Raw genomic sequence first — 20,153 nt, forward strand, 5'->3', positions numbered from 1 at the left:
CCTGGTAACAGAGACCTTCCTGCCACCGAGCCTGACCTCCATGATAACAAGGGACTGGCTGCATCCCAGCAGTGCTAGAGCACCCACCGCGGCCCACGGCCCAGGGGCTGCACAGGCACAGGGCAGGAGACAGCCCTGCCCCGAGGACTCTGCCCCTGGCCAGAGGAGGGGCAGGGGGCTGAGGAGGAGCCGGCGAGTGGGGTCCACGGTGCAGCTCGTGCTGGAGCTGAAACGAAGGGGAAGGTCCCTGAGTCCCGGCAGCTGCGTCCCAGCCCCTTTGGAATCCCCTGGCTGGGGAGATAATGACAAGAACTGCCCGGCTGGACACGTCTCCAGCCCTGCCCGCTGGCTGCCGCAGGGACTCCCCCTTGTCTCTGGCACAGCGGGGGCGGGGCTCACGGGCAGGCGTGTCCCAGACTCAGACACTGGGGAATGGCTCACACAGCTGCCATGCACCTGGGCATTTCCCCTCTAGCTCAGGAGCCCAGTTTGCCTCGGCCCAGGGACCCTGCTCTCCATGGAGCCGACGCAGCAGCCGCATTCCAGCTTAATGACGAGCCAGGTGTGCAGACGCCCTTGGCGTGACGCCGCGTGGAGTGTGTGGGGTCGCTGAGACACACGCAGGGGCCCGTCACCCAGCAGCCCCCAGCCGGGGTCCCCTCAAGTCGCTGGGCTGGTTTCAGTCCACGGCAATGAAAGGGATTGTCAATATTGGGGGAAAACTCCTGCAGTCCCTCCTCAGGCAGGTCTCCCAGAGCAGCTGCCAGGCCTTTCCCTGGCTCATCAGCTCAGGATTTCACAGCTGCACTCGCCCCTCGCCCAGCAGGAGACCCCCTGCCTCTGCACTGAGTGTCCCTCTTGCTTGGGGCTCATTGACCTTAACCAGCCCCAGGGGAGCCAGTGGGGGGGCCCTGGACAGAATCAGGCCAGAGGCAGAACATGAACGGCGCCGGCAAAGGTCTGTCATGTTTGCACTTGGATCCCAGTCCCCAGAATGCTCAGCCTGCCCCTTTATGCACCTAATCTGCATGGAAATGGGCGCGCCCCTTCTGTCTGTCCAGGGGTTTGCACAACGGGTCTCAGCATCTGGCCCCCGCTGTGCTCCTGATCATTGTTCAAATGCTGCAGTGCTTGAGAATGGGCCTGACACGGGGTTCGGATGCACCCCACACTCTTCTCATGCACTAGGGCGAGTCCCTCATCTCCCACTCCGGGCACTGCACATCCCGCCAGGCCTGGAGCGAAAGCTCTGCTGGCTTGGAAGAGGAGGCTGAGCCGAATCCCCCCTTTCCCCTCACATGTTCCTCTTTGTTCTGCAGATGGAGACGTCTGCCAGCTCCCTCCGGAGGTTGGCCCATGTAAGGCATATATGCCCATGTACTTCTACAACCCCGTCACCAAGAGCTGTGAGAGGTTCATTTATGGCGGCTGCGGGGGCAACGGGAACAGGTTTGCCACTGAAGAGGAATGTCTGCGGGCGTGTGAACAGCCTGGTGAGAGACTGAGGGAAACTCAGCAAGTCGGGTCCCCCTCTACCCTGGTATCAGAGGCCTTCCTGCCACGGAGTCTGACCTCCATGATAACGGCGGACTGGCTGCGTCCCAGCAGTGCTAGAGCACCCACCGCGGCCCACAGCCCATGGCCCAGGGGCTGCGCAGTGTTTCCAGATTTGCCCAATACTCTGGGGAATGCCCATTTATCAGGGTTACTCTGATGGGGCTGGGGGGAGGTTCACAATTCTATCCGTGTGCTGTTTGTGCTACTTGTGCTCTCATATGGAGCTGAATTCTCCCTGCTGCCAATTCCCCCTCCCACTGGAGCTCTCCTATAGGAACTAGGTTCCTCAGGACGGGGTTCTCCCCACCTTAGCAACACACCCAGACACTCACCGCCACTACCAGAGCATGCCTGAGAGGACTGGGGAATCAGCACTCGCACGCTGACCCCTCATATGACCCTGGACTCAGCAGGCTGGGTTAACAGCAGTGCCACACTGCACCCTCACGTGCCTTGGGACTTATGAGGATGGCAGCTTAAAGTGCTGTTTAATCCAACCCACTAAGTCCCCAGGTTCAGCACCCCCTATCCTCACTCTCACAACACAGTTATTCACTGGGAAACCACACGATGGGCAAACCCCACAGGATTTGGGGCGCTCCAGAGATCTTTAGCTTGGGTACATGAAGCGTTGTCACGAAGCAAATGGGGAAGCCAGAACAACACCCCTTAAGGAAGAGTGAGCGAAAGAGAAAGAAAGAGAGAGAAGCAACCAGCTTACCAATGAAAGTGATTTATTTCTGAGTAGTGAATACAAAAAAAGTTACAGGATCAAATCTAACAGTTACAAAATTAAATCTAAATTGAAACTACAAATGTTAGGTAACCATAGAACAGTTTACATAGGGGAGTGTCAGGAGGCTATTCTTAGAGAGGTAGTTGATGGGAGGAAGAGAGAAAGGGAACTCAACACTCCATGGAGCTTGCACTGATCGGGATTCCCAGGTGATGATGGGAGCCAGGGGTCCAGAGGGCAGGAGACGAGCAGAACAGAGCTCCCAGCATGATCAGACAGGAGATGAAAAAGTCTCAATGTAACTGATGCAGTTTAAGTCCAGGTATCAGAACAGTTTTCTTGGGGAAGGACAGGAGTTTTTACAGGGATAGTTCAAAGAGAAAGAGGAGAGACAATAGAGACTGATCACGCCTGGCTACGGGGAATGTTCCTTGAACGAGCTCACAATGCAACTGGGCAGTTTCAGTATTTTAGATGTCAATAGGATCGTTACTAGAACAGGTCTGATATTGACTAATTTGGGAGTGAGCAGGCCTGGGTTCATTAGCGTCTGGAGTAGAGATTTCCCATCAGGCCGTGCTTCTCAGCTTTCGGTATCCCATAGTTCACTGGGGGTATGTCTAGACTACAGGGTTTTGTCGACAAAACTATACCTGTGTCCACACTGCCTTTGAGTTATGTCAACATAACGTCGACAACACTCAGCAGTTTTGTCGACGTATGTAAACCTCATTTTACGAGGAATAACACCTTTTATCAAAGGAGTTCTGTTGATAGAAGGCATTATTGTATCTACACTGTCCTTTGCGTCCACACTGTTATGTCGACAAAGTGGCTTGCTTTGTCGACAGAACTGGATGTAGTCTAGACGCTCTTTGTTGACAGAAGCTTTGTCGACAGTATCTGTCAACAAAACTTCTGTCGACAAAACCCTGTAGTCTAGACGTACCCTGGGGTTCCTGCCTCGGAAGAGCTGGTCTCCATTCTGTATGCTAATGAGTTTTATCTTCAATGCAGATGAGGCTGGGGTATTTCCTTAATTAGTTGAGGTGTGTCTTGCCTGGCCTATTCATGGCTTTGTCTGATTCCAGCAAAGGCTTAAGGGAAGGAGGGGGGAGGGTTGGTTTTCCATGAATGTCAGTCCCTGGCTCCCAAAAGCACAGGGCTGGTCAGTAACAACAGCCTGAGATACATGCAGGGTCCCGTCATCCAGCAGCCCCCCAGCAGCAGGATCCCCTCAAGTTACTGGGCTAGTTTCAGTCCGTGGTAAGGAAAGGGATTGTCAGTATCGGGGGAAAACTCCTGCAGTCCCTCCTCAGGCAGGTCTCCCACTGCAGCTGCCAGGCCTTTCCTGGCTCAGCACCTCAGGATTTCACAGCTGCACCCGCCCCTCGCCCAGCAGGGGACCCCCTGCCTCTGCACTGAGTGTCCCTCTGGCTTGGGGCTCATTGAGGTTAACCAGCCCCAGGGGAGCCAGTGGGGGGGCCCTGGACAGAATCAGGCCAGAGACACAACATGAACGGCGCCGGCAAAGGTCAGTCATGTTTGCACTTGGATCCCAGTCCCCAGAATGCTCAGCCTGCCCCTTTATGCACCTAATCTGCATGGAAATGGGCGCGCCCCTTCTGTCTGTCCAGGGGTTTGCACAACAGGTCTCAACATCTGGCCCCCGCTGTGCTCTTGCTCATCGTTCAAATGCTGCAGTGCTTGAGAATGGGCCTGACATGGTGTTCGGATGCACCCCACACTCTTCTCATGCCCTAGGGCCAGTCCCTCATCTCCAGCTCCGGCCGCTGCACATCCCGCCAGGCCTGGAGCGAGAGCTCTGCTGGCTTGGAAGAGGAGGCTGAGCCGAACTTCTCCACAGAATCCCCCCTTTCCCCTCATTTGTTCCTCTTTGTTCTGCAGATGGAGACGTCTGCCAGCTCCCTCCGGAGGTTGGCCCATGCAAGGCCTACGTGCCCAGCTACTTCTACAACCCCGTCACCAAGAGCTGTGAGATGTTCATTTATGGCGGCTGCAAGGGCAACGGGAACAGGTTTTCCACCAAAGAGGAATGTCTGCGGACGTGTGGACAGCCTGGTGAGAGACTGAGGGAAACTCAGCGAGTGGGGTCCCCATCTGCCCTGGTAACAGAGACCTTCCTGCCACAGAGCCTGACCTCCATGATAACGGTGGACTGGCTGCGTCCCAGCAGTGCTAGAGCACCCACCGCGGCCCACGGCCCATGGACCAGGGGCTGCACAGTGTTTCCAGATTTGCCCAATACTCTGGGTTACGCCCATTTATCAGGGTTACTCTGATGGGGCTGGGGGGAGGTTCTCAATTCTATCCGTGTGCTGTTTGTGCTACTTGGGCTCTCATATGGAGCTGAATTCTCCCTGCTGCCAATTCCCCCTCCCACTGGAGCTCTCCTGCAGGAACTAGGTTCCCAGGTGATGATGGGAAGGGCTGGTCTCCATTCTGCATGCTAATGAGTTTTATCTTCAATGCAGATGAGGCTGGGGTGTTTCCTTAATTAGTTGAGGTGTGTCTTGCCTGGACTATTCATGGCTTTGTCTGATTCCAGCTAAGACTGAAGGGAAGTGGGGAGGGGGGATGGTTTTCCATGAATGTCACTCCCTGGCTCCCAGAAGGACAGAGCTTGTCAGTAACAACATCCTGAGATACACGCAGGGTCCCGTCACCCAGCAGCCCCCAGCCGGGGATCCCCTTAAGTCTCTGGGCTAGTTTCAGTCCGTGGCAATGAAGTGGGACTGTCAATGCTAGGGCCCGACTCCTGCAGTCCCTCCTCATGCAGGTCTTCCACTGCAGCTGCCAGGCCTTTCCCCGGCTCAGCATCTCAGGATTTCACAGCTGCACCCACCCCTCGCACAGCAGGGGACCCCCTGTGTGACGTAGTGGGGGTACTTGCTGGGCTGTGGTGACCCCTGCTGTCTGGAGCAAGACCCAGCAGGGAAAACCTCACTATGCAAAGGTAATGCCAAACTTGTTGAACCAGACACCCCCCATGGAGAGGAACAAAGGAAGGTGGATGCTGCCCTGGCTGGGGGGCAGGGCTGGAGGAGAGTTAGTTAGTTTCTGGCTGGAAGGCAGGGAACAAGGAGCTGGGGAGGGGGGCTGGGACTCCCCTATCTCAAGGGGGGCACTGAGGCCTCTTAGCCCCAGTTCCTGTAACCAGATTACATCTGTGCTGCACTGTGCTGGAGGAACAATAAACAACCTCCATTCTACTGGCTGGTGAAGTCTGTTCATGCCATTTCGGGGTGCAGGAGACGGGGGACCCCCAACGCGCCGTCACACTGTCCCCCGTCTCACCAGCCAGTAGAATGGAGGTTGTTTATTGTTCCTCCAGCACAGTGCAGCACAGATGTAATCTGGTTACAGGAACTGGGGCTAAGAGGCCTCAGTGCCCCCCTTGAGATAGGGGAGTCCCAGCCCCCCTCCCCAGCTCCTTGTTCCCTGCCTTCCAGCCAGAAACTAACTAACTCTCCTCCAGCCCTGCCCCCCAGCCAGGGCAGCATCCACCTTCCTTTGTTCCTCTCCATGGGGGGTGTCTGGTTCAACAAGTTTGGCATTACCTTTGCATAATGAGGTTTTCCCTGCTGGGTCTTGCTCCAGACAGCAGGGGTCACCACAGCCCAGCAAGTACCCCCACTATGTCACACCCTGCCTCTGCACTCAGTGTCCCTTTGGCTTGGAGCTCATTGACTGAAATCCAGGACCAATATGGTGGCATTCTCGGAAATGCTTCCAGTTCCAAGCGCAGGGCCAGGTCAGAAGGCTGAGCTTCAGCGTCTCAATGCAGGGATGAGACGATGGTGTAGGGAGAGGGGTTTAGATTTATCAGGAACTGGGGACACTTTTGGGAGAGCGGGAGTCTATACAGGAAGGATGGGCTCCACCTAAACCAGGGTGGAACCAGACTGCTGGCACTAAACAGTAAAAAAGGCCGTAGAGCAGTTTTTAAACTAAGAGATGAGGGAAAGCCGACTGGAGCGGATATGCACGTAAATCGGAGGGAGACTTCTCTTAGAGGAGAATCCATTGATAGAGATTCTCTAAGCTGTAGTCAGAAAGAGAGGAGGGGAGAGGACAAACCATGGGCCAGAGCAGACAAACAACGGCATATAAAGGAATCCAATGCATCAGGGAAGGTCAGACAAATAAGCAGTGGCCAATTTTTAAAGTGCTTGTACACAAATGCTAGGAGTCTGACTAATAAGAAGGGAGAACTAGAGTACCTCGTATTAAAGGAGGAGATTGACATAATAGGCATCACTGAAACCTGGTGGAATGAGGAAAATCTGTGGGACACAATCATACCGGGATATAAAATATATCGAAAGGATAGAGCAGGCCGGGTGGGAGGCAGAGTGGCACTGTATGTGAAAGATAATGTAGAATCAAATGAAATAAAAATATTAAATAAATCAACATGTTCCCTAGAATCGCTATGGATAGTAATAACATGCTCCAATAATAAGAAATTAGCAGTAGGGATATATTACCGACCACCTGACCAGGACAGCGATACTGACATTGAAATGCTGAGGGAGATTAGAGAGGCTACCAAAATAAAGAACTCTATAATAATGGGGGATTTTAATTATCCCCATATTGACTGGATACATGTCACCTCAGGAAGAGAAGCAGAGAGAAAATTTCTCAATGGATTAAATGACTGCTTCTTGGAGCAGCTGGTGCAGGAACCCACAAGGGGAAGGCAATTCTCGATTTAGTCCTGAGTGGAGCGCAGGATCAGGTCCAGGAAATAACCGTTACAGGACCACTTGGGAATAGTGATCATAATATAATAACATTCAACATCCCAGTGGTGGGAAGAACACCTCAGCAGTCCAGCACCCTGGCATTTACTTTCAAAAAGGGGAATTACACAAAAATGAGGAGGTTAGTTAAACAGAAATTAAAAGGCACAGTGACTAGAGCCAAATCCCTGAAAGCTGCATGGAAACTTTTTAAAGACACCATAATAGAGGCCCTACTTAAATGTATACCCCAAATTAAAAAAACATAGCAAAAGACCTAAAAAAGAGTCACTGTGGCTTAACCACCATGTAAAAGAAGCAGTGAGGGACAAAAAGGTATCTTTTAAGAAGTGGAAGTCCAGTCCTAATGAGATAAATAGAAAGGAACATAAACACTGTCAAATCAATGTGTAAAAATGTAATAAGAAAAGCAAAAAAAGATTTTGAGGAACAGCTAGCCAAAAACTCAAAAAGAAATAACAAAATGTTTTTTAAGTACATTAGAAGCAGGAAGCCTGATAAAAAAACCTGTGGGTCCCCTAGATGATCGAGCTATAAAAGGAGCAATCAAGGACGATAAAGCCATTGCGGAGAAACTAAATGATTTCTTTGCGTCAGTCTTCACGGCTGAGGACGTTGGGGAGATTCCCAAATCTGCACCGTCCTTTGTGGGTGATGAATCTGAGGAACTGTCCCGGATTGAAGTGTCATTAGAGGAGGTTTTGGAACAAATAGAAAAACTTAATGTTAACAAATCTCCGGGACCAGATGGCATTCATCCAAGGGTTCTAAAAGAACTCAAATGGGAAATTGCTGAACTATTATCTGTGGTTTGTAACCTATCCTTTAAATTGGCTTCTGTACGTAATGACTAGAAGGTAGCCAATGTGACACCAATGTTTAAAAAGGGCTCTAGAGGCGATCCTGGCAATTACAGACCGGTAAGTCTAACTTCAGTACCGGGCAAATTAATCGAAACAATAATAAAGAATAAAATTGTGAGGCATGTAGAAGAACATAATTTGTTGGACAAAAGACAACATGGTTTCTGTAAAGGGAAATCATGTCTTACTAATCTATTCGAGTTCTTTGAAGGGGTTAACAAACATGCGAACAAGGGGGATCCAGTAGATATAGTATACTTAGATTTTCAGAAAGCCTTTGACAAGGTCCCTCATGAAAGGCTCTTGTGTAAATTACATGGCCATGGGATAAGAGGGAAGGTCCTTTCTTGCATTGAGAACTGGTTAAAAGTCAGTAAAAAAAGGGTAGGAATAAATGGTAAATTTTCAGAATGGAGAGGGGTAACTAGTGGTGTTCCCCAAGGATCAGTCCTGGGACCAATCCTTTTCAACTTATTCATAAATGATCTGAAGAAAGGGGTAAGCAGTGAGGTGGTAAAGTTTGCGGATGATACAAAACTGTTTAGGTTAGTCAAGACAGAAGCAGACTCTGAGGGACTTCAAAAAGGTCTCACCAAACTGAGTGATTGGGCAAAAAATGGCAAATGAAATTTACTGTGGATAAGTGTAACGTAATGCACATCGGGAAAAATAACCCCAACTATTCGTACAGTATGATGAGGGTTAATTTGGCTACGAGAAATCAGGAAAGAGATCTTGGAGTTATCGTGGACAGTTCTCTGAAAACTTCTACACAGTGTGCAGCGTTGGTCAAAAAGGCAAATAGGATGCTAGGAATGATTAAGAAAGGGATAGAAAATAAGACACAGAATATCTTACTGCTCCTGTATAAAACTATGGTATGCCCACACCTAGAATACTGTGTACAGATGTGGTCTTCTCACCTCAAAAAATATATTTGGGCCTTGGAAAGGGTTCAGAAAAGGGCAACTAAAATGAGTAGGGGTTTGGAACGGGTCCCATATGAGGAGAGGTTAAAGAGACTGGGACTTTTCAGTTTAGAAAAGAGGCGACTGAGGGGGGATATGATAGAGGTCTATAAAATCATGAGTGGTGTGGAAAGGGCTGTTAAAGAAAAGTTATTTCTTAGTTCCCATAATAGAAGAACTAGACGACACGAAATGAAATGATTGGGTAGCAGGTTTAAAACTAATAAAAGAAAGTTCTTCTTCACACAGTGTGTAGGCACCTTGTGGAACTCATTGCCAGAGGAGGCTGTGAAGGCTAGGACTATAACAGAGTTTAAAGAGAAGCTAGATAATTTCATGGAGGTTAGGTCCATAAAAGGCTATTAGCCAGGGGATTAAATGGTGACCTTGGCCTCTGTTTGTCAGAGGCTGGAGAGGGATGGCAGGAGACAAATCACTTGATCATTGTCTTCGGTCCAGCCTCTCTGGAGCACCTGGTGCTGGCCACTGTCGGCAGACGTGATACTGGGATAAATGGACCTTTGGTCTGACCTTGTACGGCCGTTCTTATGTTCTTATTGACCTTAACCAGCCCCAGGGGAGCCAGTGGGGGGGCCCTGGACAGAATCAGGCCAGAGACACAACATGAACGGCGCCGGCAAAGGTCAGTCATGTTTGCACTTGGATCCCAGTTCCCAGAATGCTCAGCCTGCCCCTTTATGCACCTAATCTGCATGGAAATGGGCGCGCCCCTTCTGTCTGTCCAGGGGTTTGCACAACAGGTCTCAACATCTGGCCCCCGCTGTGCTCTTGCTCATCGTTCAAATGCTGCAGTGCTAGAGAATTGTTAAATGCCGGCAGGGTTCGGATACACCACACTCTTTTCATGCACTAGGGCCAGTCCCTCATCTCCTGCTGCAACCCCTGCAAACTCCTGCACATCCCGCCAGGCCTGGAGTGAAAGCTCTGCTGGCTTGGAAGAGGAGGCTGAGCTGAGCTTCTGTACAGAATCCCCCCTTTCTCCTCACTTGTTCCTCTTTGTTCTGCAGCTGGAGACGTCTGCCGGCTCCCTCCAGAGGTTGGCCCATGCAAGGCAAGAATACCCAGCTACTTCTACAACCCCGTCACCAAGAGCTGTGAGAGGTTCATTTATGGCGGCTGCAAGGGCAACGGGAACAGGTTTGCCACTGAAGCGGAATGTCTGCGGACGTGTGGACAGCCTGGTAAGAGACTGAGGGAAATTCAGCGAGTCAGGTCCCCATCTACCCTGGTAACAGAGACCTTCCTGCCACGGAGCCTGACCTCCATGATAACGACGGACCGGCTGCATCCCAGCAGTGCTAGAGCACCCACTAAAGAGGAATGTCTGCGGACGTGTGGACAGCCTGGTAAGAGACTGAGGGAAATTCAGCGAGTCGGGTCCCCATCTACCCTGGTATCAGAGGCCTTCCTGCCACAGAGCCTGACCTCCATGATAACGGTGGAGTGGCTGCATCCCAGGAGTGCTAGAGCACCCACCGCGGCCCACGGCCCAGGGGCTGCGCAGTGTTTCCAGATTTGCCCAATACTCTGGGTTACGCCCATTTATCAGGGTTACTCTGATGGGGCTGGGGGGAGGTTCACAATTCTATCCGTGTGCTGTTTGTGCTACTTGTGCTCTCATATGGAGCTGAATTCTCCCTTCTGCCAATTCCCCCTCCCACTGGAGCTCTCCTATAGGAACTAGGTTCCTCAGGACGGGGTTCTTGCCACCTTAGCAACACACCCAGACACTCACCCCCACTACCAGAGCATGCCTGAGAGGACTGGGGAATCAGCACTCACACGCTGACCCCTCATATGACCCTGGACTCAGCAGGCTGGGTTAACAGCAGTGCCACACTGCACCCTCACGTGCCTTGGGACTTAGTGGGTTGGATTAAACAGCACTTTAAGCTGCCATCCTCATAAACCCCCAGGTTCAGCCCCCCCCCCAATCCTCACTCTCACACCACAGTCATTCACTGGGAAACCACACGATGAGCAAACCCCACAGGATTTGGGGCACTCCAGGGATCTTTAGCTTGGGGACATGAAGCGTTGTCACAAAGCAAATGGGGAAGCCAGAACAACACCCCTTAAGGAAGAGTGAGCGAAAGAGAAAGAAAGAGAGAGAAGCAACCAGCTTACCAATGAAAGTGATTTATTTCTGAGTAGTGAATACAAAAAGTTACAGGATTAAATCTAACAGTTACAAAATTAAATCTAAATTGAAACTGATTACAAATGTTAGGTAACCATAGAACAGTTTACAGAGGGCAGGGTCAGGAGGCTATGCTTAGAGAGGTAGTTGATGGGAGCGAAAGAGGGTATGTCTACACTACCCTCCTAATTCGAAATAAGGGGGGTAATGTAGGCACACCGCACTTGTAAATGAAGCCCGGGATTTGAATTTCCCGGGCTTCATTTGCATGAAGCCGGCTGGCGCCATTTTTAAATACCGGCAGTTCGAACCCCGTGCCGCGCGGCTACATGTGGCACCGAGTAGCTAGTTCGGATTAGGCTTCCTAATCCGAACTAGCTGTACTCCTCATTCCACGAGGAGTCCAGCTAGTTCGGATTAGGAAGCCTAATCCGAACTAGCTACTCCGTGCAGCGTGTAGGATCTTTACTAGAACAGGTCTGATAATGACTAATTTGGGTGTGAGCAGGCCTGGGTTCATTAGCGTCTGGAGTAGAGATTTCCCATCAGGCCGTGCTTCTCAGCTTTCGGTATCCCATAGTTCACTGTGGTTCCTGCCTCGGAAGAGCTGGTCTCCATTCTGTATGCTAATGAGTTTTATCTTCAATGCAGATGAGGCTGGGGTGTTTCCTTAATTAGTTGAGGTGTGTCTTGTCTGGCCTATTCATGGCTTTGTCTGATTCCAGCAAAGGCTTAAGGGAAGGGCGGAGGGGAGATGGTTTTCCATGAATGTCACTCCCTGGATCCCAGAAGCACAGGGCTGGTCGGTAACAACAGACAAGATACACGCAGGGTCCCGTCATCCAGCAGCCCCCAGTGGCGGGATCCCCTCAAGTCACTGGGCTAGTTTCAGTCCATGGCAATGAAATGAGACTGTCAACGCTAGGACCCGACTCCTGCAGTCCCTCCTCAGCCAGGTCTCCCAGTGCAGCTGCCAGGCCTTTCCCTGGCTCAGCACCTCAGGATTTCACAGCTGCACCCGCCCCTCGCCCAGCAGGGGACCCGCTGCCTCTGCACTGAGTGTGCCTCTGGCTTGGGGCTCATTGACCTTAACCATCCCCAGGGGAGCCAGTGGGGGGCCCTGGACAGAATCAGGCCAGAGACACAACATGAACGGCGCTGGCAAAGGTCTGTCATGTTTGCACTTGGATCCCAGTCCCCAGAATGCTCAGCCTGCCCCTTTATGCACCTAATCTGCATGGAAATGGGCGCGCCCCTTCTGTCTGTCCAGGGGTTTGCACAAAGGGTCTCAACATCTGGCCCCCACTGTGCTCTTGCTCATTGTTCAAATGCTGCAGAGCTTGAGAATGGGCCTGACACAGGGTTCGGATGCACCCCACACTCTTCTCATGCCCTAGGGCCAGTCCCTCATCTCCAGCTCCGGCCGCTGCACATCCCGCCAGGCCTGGAGCGAGAGCTCTGCTGGCTTGGAAGAGGAGGCTGAGCTGAGCTTCTCTACAGAATCCCCCCTTTCCCCTCATTTGTTCCTCTTTGTTCTGCAGCTGGGGACGTTTGCCAGCTCCCTCCGGACACTGGCCCTTGTGAGGCCTACATGCCCATGTACTTCTACAACCCCGTCACCAAGAGCTGTGAGAGGTTCATTTATGGCGGCTGCAAGGGCAACGGGAACAGGTTTTCCACCAAAGAGGAATGTCTGCGGGCGTGTGGACAGCCTGGTAAGAGACTGAGGGAAACTCAGCGAGTGGGGTCGTCAGCTTCCCCGGTAACAGAGGCCTTCCTGCCACGGAGCCTGACCTCCATGATAACAAGGGACTGGCTGCATCCCAGCAGTGCTAGAGCACCCACCGCGGCCCACGGCCCATGTCCCAGGGGCTGCACAGGCACAGGGCAGGAGACAGCCCTGCCCCGAGGACTCTGCCCCTGGCCAGAGGAGGGGTAGGGGGCTGTGGAGGAGCCGGCGAGCGGGGTCCACGGTGCAGCTCGTGCTGGAGCTGAAACGAAAGGGAAGGTCCCTGAGTCCTGGCAGCTGCGTCCCAGCCCCTTTGGGAGCCCCCGGCTGGGGAGCTAATGACAAGAACTGCCCGGCTGGACACATCTCCAGCCCTGCCCGCTGGCTGCCGCAGGGACTCCCCCTTGTCTCTGGCACAGCGGGGGCGGGGCTCACGGGCAGGCGTGTCCCAGACTCAGACACTGGGGAATGGCTCACACAGATGCCATGCACCTGGGCATTTCCCCTCCAGCCCAGAAGCCCAGTTTGCCTTGGTCCAGGGACCCTGATCTCCATGGAGCCGACGCAGCAGCCGCCCTCTGGCTGTATGACGAGCCAGGTGCGCAGGCGCCCTTGGTGTGATGCCGCTTGGAGTGTGTGGGGTCGCTGAGATACACGCAGGGGCCCGTCACCCAGCAGCACCTATCCAGGGATCCCCTCAAATCCCTCGGCTGGTTTCAGTCCGCGGCAATGAAAGGGATTGTCAGTATCAGGGGAATCTCCTGCAGTCCCTCCTCAGGCAGGTCTCCCAGAGCAGCTGCCAGGCCTTTCCCTGGCTCAGCAGCTCAGGATTTCACAGCTGCACCCGCCCCTCGCCCAGCAGGGCACCCCCTGCCTCTGCACTGAGTGTCCCTCTGGCTTGGGGCTCATTGACCTTAACCAGCCCCAGGGGAGCCAGTGGGGGGCCCTGGACAGAATCAGGCCAGAGACACAACATGAACGGCGCCGGCAAAGGTCAGTCATGTTTGCACTTGGATCCCAGTCCCCAGAATGCTCAGCCTGCCCCTTTATGCACCTAATCTGCATGGAAATGGGCGCGCCCCTTCTGTCTGTCCAGGGGTTTGCACAACAGGTCTCAGCATCTGACCCCCGCTGTGCTCTTGCTCATTGTTCAAATGCTGCAGAGCTTGAGAATGGGCCTGACACAGGGTTCGGATGCACCGCACACTCTTCTCATGCACTAGGGCCAGTCCCTCATCTCCAGCTCCAGCCCCTGCACATCCCGCCAGGCCTGGAGCGAGAGCTCTGCTGGCTTGGAATAGGAGGCTGAGCTGAGCTTCTGTACAGAATCCCCGCTTTACCCCTCACTTATTTCTCTTTGTTCTGCAGCTGGGGACGTCTGCCAGCTCCCTCCGGACGCTGGCCCTTGTGAGGCCCACATGACCATGTACTTCTACAACCCCGTCACCAAGAGCTGTGAGACGTTCATTTATGGCGGCTGCCTGGGGAACGGGAACAGGTTTGAAACCGAAGAGGAATGTCTGCGGGCGTGTGGACAGCCTGGTAAGAGACTGAGGGAGACTCAGCGAGTGGGGTCGTCAGCTTCCCTGGTAATAGAGACCTTTCTGCAAAGATCTGGGGCCACAGAGCCCTAGAACATCCACCACAGCCCACGGCCCCATTGCCCACGCACTGCACAGACACAGAGTAAGGCTTTGTCTACTCTTTCAACACTGAAGCTTTAACACAACAGTGTTGTTGCGGTGTCAGCACTGGCCAATCTCTCTGGGCAGGGGAGGATGATAATTTTGCGGGGCCCAGGACAGCGCCGCGAGACCCGGGGTGGCACAATTTCGCGCATGCACTTCGGGAGCAGCCAACCGGAAGTAGCGTGTGCATGGCGCATGCACGGGGGACTATTGAAGTGCTGGGCCCACGGTAGCCGCTCCACTCTCCCTGCCCTATATCCGCCACTGTCTCTGGGCACTCTGGGGAACCTATCTACACAGGAGGGCGTAGCACCCAGAGCTGGAAGTTCCTGCATTGAAACTTCCTGTGTTCAAGGGCTTGTTTCTCATGCCTCAGAGTGCGAAAGTTTCAGTGCAGTATCTTTCCAGAGTGGAGGAAAATGAGGAGGTTAGTTAAACTGAAATTAAAAAGTACAGTGTCCAAAGTAAAATCTCTGCATGCTGCATGGAAACTTTTCAAAGACACCACAATAGAGGCCCAACTTCAATGTATACCCCCAATTAAAAAACACAGGAAGAGAACCAAAAAGTGACACCGTGGCTTAACAACCAGGTAAAAAAGCAGTGGCCATTCAGTGAACTATCCACCAGGATTCCAAGAGCTTTTTCTTGAGTGTTAACAGCTAGTTTAGACCCCATCATATTGTATATATAGTTGGGATTCTGGTTTCCCATGTACATTGCTTTGCATTGTCAACACCCAATTCCATCTGCCCTTGTGTTGCCCAGTCACCCAGTTCTGTGAGATCCTTTAATAACTCCTCACACTCAGTTTTAGACTAAACTAGTTGGAGTAATTTGTGGAATCTGTAAATTTTGCCACCTCCCTATTTACCCCCTTTTTGAAGAACATTTATACATTTAACAGCACTGGTCCAAATTCAAAGCCTAGCAGCACAACACACATGGCTACTCTTGCTTCCCCACCCTCCATCTTTTAAGTACCTGGCAATGTTTTCATGATGCTCTAACAACCCTTCAGTGACTGGCATTGTGACGGACCGGGCCATGTCTGGGCACAGCTAAGGGCGTCCGCTTAGGGCGAATTGCTCAAATCCGGGGCTCCTTACAGCCCCCGACTGGCGACCTCTCCAAACAGGCCACGAACCAGTCTCACCGAGCGCTTCAGCTGCCTGCCTGAAGCCTCCCGAGCAAAACCCCTCCGACACCCCAGCAATATCCGTGCCCCAGATGGCCCCGGGCCTATACACAGGTGGGGGGTCCTAGCACCCAATCCCACCTACCCCGAACAAGTTCTGTCCGGTTCCAAGAAACCAGCCACAGATCCCTGGTCAATTTACCCTCTGGACCTTACCCACAAATCACGCTGGGCCAATCCTTTAGAATCTAAAACTAAAGGTTTATTAACACAAGAAAGAAAAGCATGAGAGTAAGGTTATTAAAGTACAGTACGTTACATGCACCGAATATCCCAGTTCTCGATGCAGGCTCTAGCAGAGGTGTTGCAGCTGCTGGTTTAAAAGTTCTTATTGCACATCCTGAGATCAGGATGGGTTCACAGGTCTTCTGGGCTCTTCAATCCCTGCAGTGCTGCCTCTGGGATGAAGTGCTGAGCTGAGAACCAAAATGGCATCGACCACATGGCCTCTTTATACTCCTTCCTGGCCTCTTCTTGTATGCAGCAAGTCACCTGGTCAGAGGCCAATCTCTATGTTTCCTGCTGGCTGCCCTCAGGTGACAAATCCCATTCTTTGGGTGTGTCCATAGCCTATTGAGAGTCATTGTTCCACAGGGCTTTGCTACTCAGCCTGTCCATAGCCATGCTTAACCACATTCACAGAAATATTCAGCTTCCACACAGATTACAGATTCCTACCTACACACATAGACATTAAACACTCACATAAATAGCGTACGTAAGATCAACAAACAACAATCTCCCACTCAACACCCCACATGGCTCCCCCCACACCAATTTCTGGGGCCAACACCCCCACCTAGGGGTGCACCAGCGATCTGGCTGCTTCCCTCCAATTCAGCAACGTGACAGGCATGCCCAGCCTTTTGGTATTCTTAACCACCTACCTCCCTCTTTCTATAACTAACTCCGTGTCCCAACGGCAGAGCTGTGAGCAGCTCCAACTCAGTTGCACTTAAAACCTGCCCCTGGAGTCAGGGGAGGTCTGCTTATAGCACCCTGCCCTGACAAGTCTGAAATCCAGGGGTTCAAACTTTAAAGGGGGGCTACTGCTACCTTTCCCTTTGGAACAGGAACTTACAGGCCATGGCGAAGGCCGTTGGGTGATGCAGCAACGGCCCCCTTCTCCAGTTGCCAAACGGCTGCCCTGGGAGGCGGCTCTTTGCTGGGGTGAGAGAGCAGCTGTGAGGCGCCCTTGGCCCTCCTGCCCCCCCTGCTGCCCTGGCAGCCAGAGGAGCCGGGCACGGCCCAGCCAGGGTCTCCCATCAGCCCAGCTGTGAGACACCAACTCTGCGGAGAGGAGTCACAGGAAGGGGGCAGATGTTCCCTCCTGCGACCGGCCGGCCCCGTGGCCCCTCCCTCTGCCCTGTTTATCCAGCCTGCCCTGGCTGGAGCCCTGGGGCAGAATCCCTCGCCTGGCCCAGAGCTGCAGGCAGAAGTGGCTGTTTCTCTCCCTCCCCCCTACCCTGAGCTCTCGGGACTCTGGGCCTGCAGAGGGAGCCCAGTGTCCCATCGGGTAGCTAATCTCTCACTGCTGTCTCTCCCGCCCTTCCCCGCCCTGCCCCACTTGGAGCGGGGTGGGGATGGGGGTTTATCAGCCAGGTGTCTCACTACCCTGGGACGCTCTGTCTTCCAGAGAAACCTGGGCTCTGCCCTGTGTTCCCTCCAGACACCATTGGGATCTGTGCCCTGTTGTGCTCCAGTGACAACGACTGCCCTGGAGCACAGAAGTGCTGCAGTGTTGGGTGTGGCCAGATGTGCCTTGCCCCCACGCACGTGAGGTTCAGCGTCTAGAGTGAGCCCACAGCTCTTTGGGGAGGAGGGGAAGGGCTGGGGGAAGCTGGCGAGCAGACAGGGAGGGGAGGACTCAGGCACGTTATCTGTGCAGCCGGCCTCGCCAACTGGGTTTCCAGCCGCCTCCCGGGGCTGCTCTGGACCATCTTCCTATTCAACATGTTCATAAATGATCTGGAGAAAGGGGTAAGCAGGGAGGTGTAAGTTTGTAGACAACACTAAATGGCTCAAGGTATTTCAGACCAAAGCAGGCTGTGAAGAACTTCAAAAAGATCTCACCAAACTGAGTGACTGAGCAACAAAATGGCAAATGAGATATAATGTGGATAAATGTAAAGTAACACACATTGGGAAAGATAACCCGAACTATACGTACAGTATGATGGGGGCTAATTTAGCTCCAACTAATCAGGAAAGAGACCTTGGAGTCATCGTGGCTAGTTCTCTGAAGACGTCCACGCAGTGTGCAGCGGCAGTCAAAAAAGCAAACAGGATGTTAGGAATAATTAAAAAAGGGATAGAGAATAAGATGGAGAATATCTTATTGCTCTTATACAAATCCATGGAACGCCCACATCTGGAATACTGTGTACAGATGTGGTCTCATTATCTCAAAAAGGATATACTGCATTAGAAAAGGTTCAGAGAAGAGTAACTAGGGGTTTGGAACAGGTCCCATATGAGGAGAGATTAAAGAGACAGCGACTTTCAGCTTGGAAAAGAGGAGACAGAGGGGGGATAGGATTGAGGTCTATACAATCATGAGTGGTGTGGAGAAAGTGAATCAGGAAAAGTTATTGACTTGTTCCCATTATATGAGAACTAGGGGCCACCAAATGAAACTAATGGGCAGCAGGTTTAAAACAAATAAAAGGAAGTTCTTCTTCACACAGTGCATAGTCAACCTGTGGAACTCCTTGCAGAGGAGGCTGTGAAGGCAGGACTAGATAAACTCATGGAGGTTAAGTCCATCAATGGCTGTTACCCAGGCTGGGTGAGGGATGGTGTCCCTGGCCTCTGTGTGTCAGAGGGTGGAGATGGATGGCAGAAGAGATGGCTTGATCATTCCCTGTTTGATTCACTCCCTCTGGGGCACCTGGCGCTGGCCGCTGGGGGCAGACAGGACACTGGGCTGGATGGACCTTTGGTCTGACCCCGTCTGGCTGTTCTTATGTCCCGAGGTCACACAGCCCCTAGCCCTGCTGCCAGGACAGCCACTGCCCAGGAAGGGCTGGGTGTAGCTGCATCAGCTGAGGGTCTGTGCCCCCATGTCCCTGCAGCATTCCGGGAGCCAGTGCGTGCAGGAGCTGGCTGCTGCCTCACGCTACAGAGGCTGTGAGGATGGCAGCCGGCTCCCCAGGAGCGGGGCAGGAGCCTGTGTGTAACCATGAATGCTCACTCCTAAGCCCAGGCTTATTGGTTAACCGTGTACATGGTTCAATGCTCCCATCCCTAGCTCTGACTGCACCTGACACCGAGGGGGGACTAACTCAGCTGAGCGCTGGGGAGCACTGAGCCCTGGGTGCCAGGATCTCTGTGCCTTGCCCCCGTGCGTGAGGCAGGCCAGGGTTACAGGCCCTTGCTGCTATTACCTCCCTCCCTGCCCCCCCAGCCTTGGGGCAAATCCCTGATCTGACTGAGTGCCTCCTTTCCACAGGGCCGACCAGAGATGGACTGAGAAAGCCAAGAGTGTGACAGATGGGCCAGCGTGAACATGGGACGGACCCTCCAATATGGCCCACACCTGAGTCCCACCCGGCTCGCCTGGGGGCCTGATCTCCCCCAGCACCAGGGCTGTGTAATACAGCGCTCTGTCATGGGCTGCCCCCCATGCTTATGAAAATGGGCTTATGAATATGCATAACGCAACAATGCTTTAGGCCAAATGTATCATGTGACATATCATTTTAAAGTGACAATCTGCTGGATGTGTATATTCTGTTTCTCTGCATCTATCGGCCTTGTATGTGAGGTTAGAAATATGAAGGTTAGATGTGTTTTATTAATCCACGTCTTCTAGCGAAAGTCATGAGTGGTATTTATGGAAACTTAATGGCCCAGTGCTCAAGACAATGATCTGCAAATTGGTTTGTTTTTCCTACATGCCCAAACTGTGGTTGGTTTTAGAAAGACATGTGACTATGTCAACTGGTACAGGAATCCATCTTGAATCTGGTATTTTTCCATGGGGAGCGTTTTAGCCAAATGATTCCAGCCCTGAGGAAAGTCTTTTTAAGGAAGGGAAAGCAATCAGTCTTTTGTCTGAAGCTGGCTTTTGAAATTGCCACCCCACTTAAGAGGATACTGTCGGGGAAACCCCTCTCCCCTGGGGTACAGAGTCCCTAGAAGGGTCCGAGGCTGGAGGTCAAACCAGTGAGGCAGAAGAGAAATCCAAAAGGAAAACTTTTTTATGCATGCATGCAGGCTGACAGCTACCAGAGTGAGAGCAGCAGCAGCCCTGAGAGAGAGGTTCAGGGATCCTTTATACAGTATGTTCAGACAGTTTAGTTGTTGATTGTTTTTCTTAACATATCAAAGTCTCAGCAGAAGTACGCTGAGTCGTTTCTGTTCACACCAGGTTTGCTCCAAGTCAGTTTCACAGTACAAAGGCACATGAGAACCTGAGTGAGGAGTCTACAAGGCAAACAGTGACAAAGATAAGAGTTTAC

General features: G+C 52.5%; 2 protein-coding genes across 3 annotated transcripts in view; one reads left to right on the forward strand and one right to left on the reverse strand.

Annotated features, from left to right (window-relative positions):
- LOC112546280 (uncharacterized) overlaps window positions 1–20,153 on the reverse strand; it is a 150,885-nt gene that overhangs the window by 25,657 nt on the left and 105,075 nt on the right. The window lies entirely within an intron of this gene.
- The window catches only part of LOC102448987 (papilin-like), a 60,059-nt gene that overhangs the window by 1,459 nt on the left and 38,447 nt on the right, over window positions 1–20,153 (forward strand). Inside the window, exons 3-8 of the mRNA XM_075901107.1 lie at window positions 1,320–1,493; window positions 4,202–4,375; window positions 9,943–10,281; window positions 12,617–12,790; window positions 14,173–14,346; window positions 17,327–17,481. Coding sequence (XP_075757222.1) covers window positions 1,320–1,493; window positions 4,202–4,375; window positions 9,943–10,281; window positions 12,617–12,790; window positions 14,173–14,346; window positions 17,327–17,481 — 1,190 coding nt within the window. The remainder of the gene's footprint in view (window positions 1–1,319; window positions 1,494–4,201; window positions 4,376–9,942; window positions 10,282–12,616; window positions 12,791–14,172; window positions 14,347–17,326; window positions 17,482–20,153) is intronic.

This window comes from Pelodiscus sinensis, chromosome 18 (assembly GCF_049634645.1).
Source record: "Pelodiscus sinensis isolate JC-2024 chromosome 18, ASM4963464v1, whole genome shotgun sequence".
Classification (NCBI taxonomy): domain Eukaryota; kingdom Metazoa; phylum Chordata; order Testudines; family Trionychidae; genus Pelodiscus; species Pelodiscus sinensis.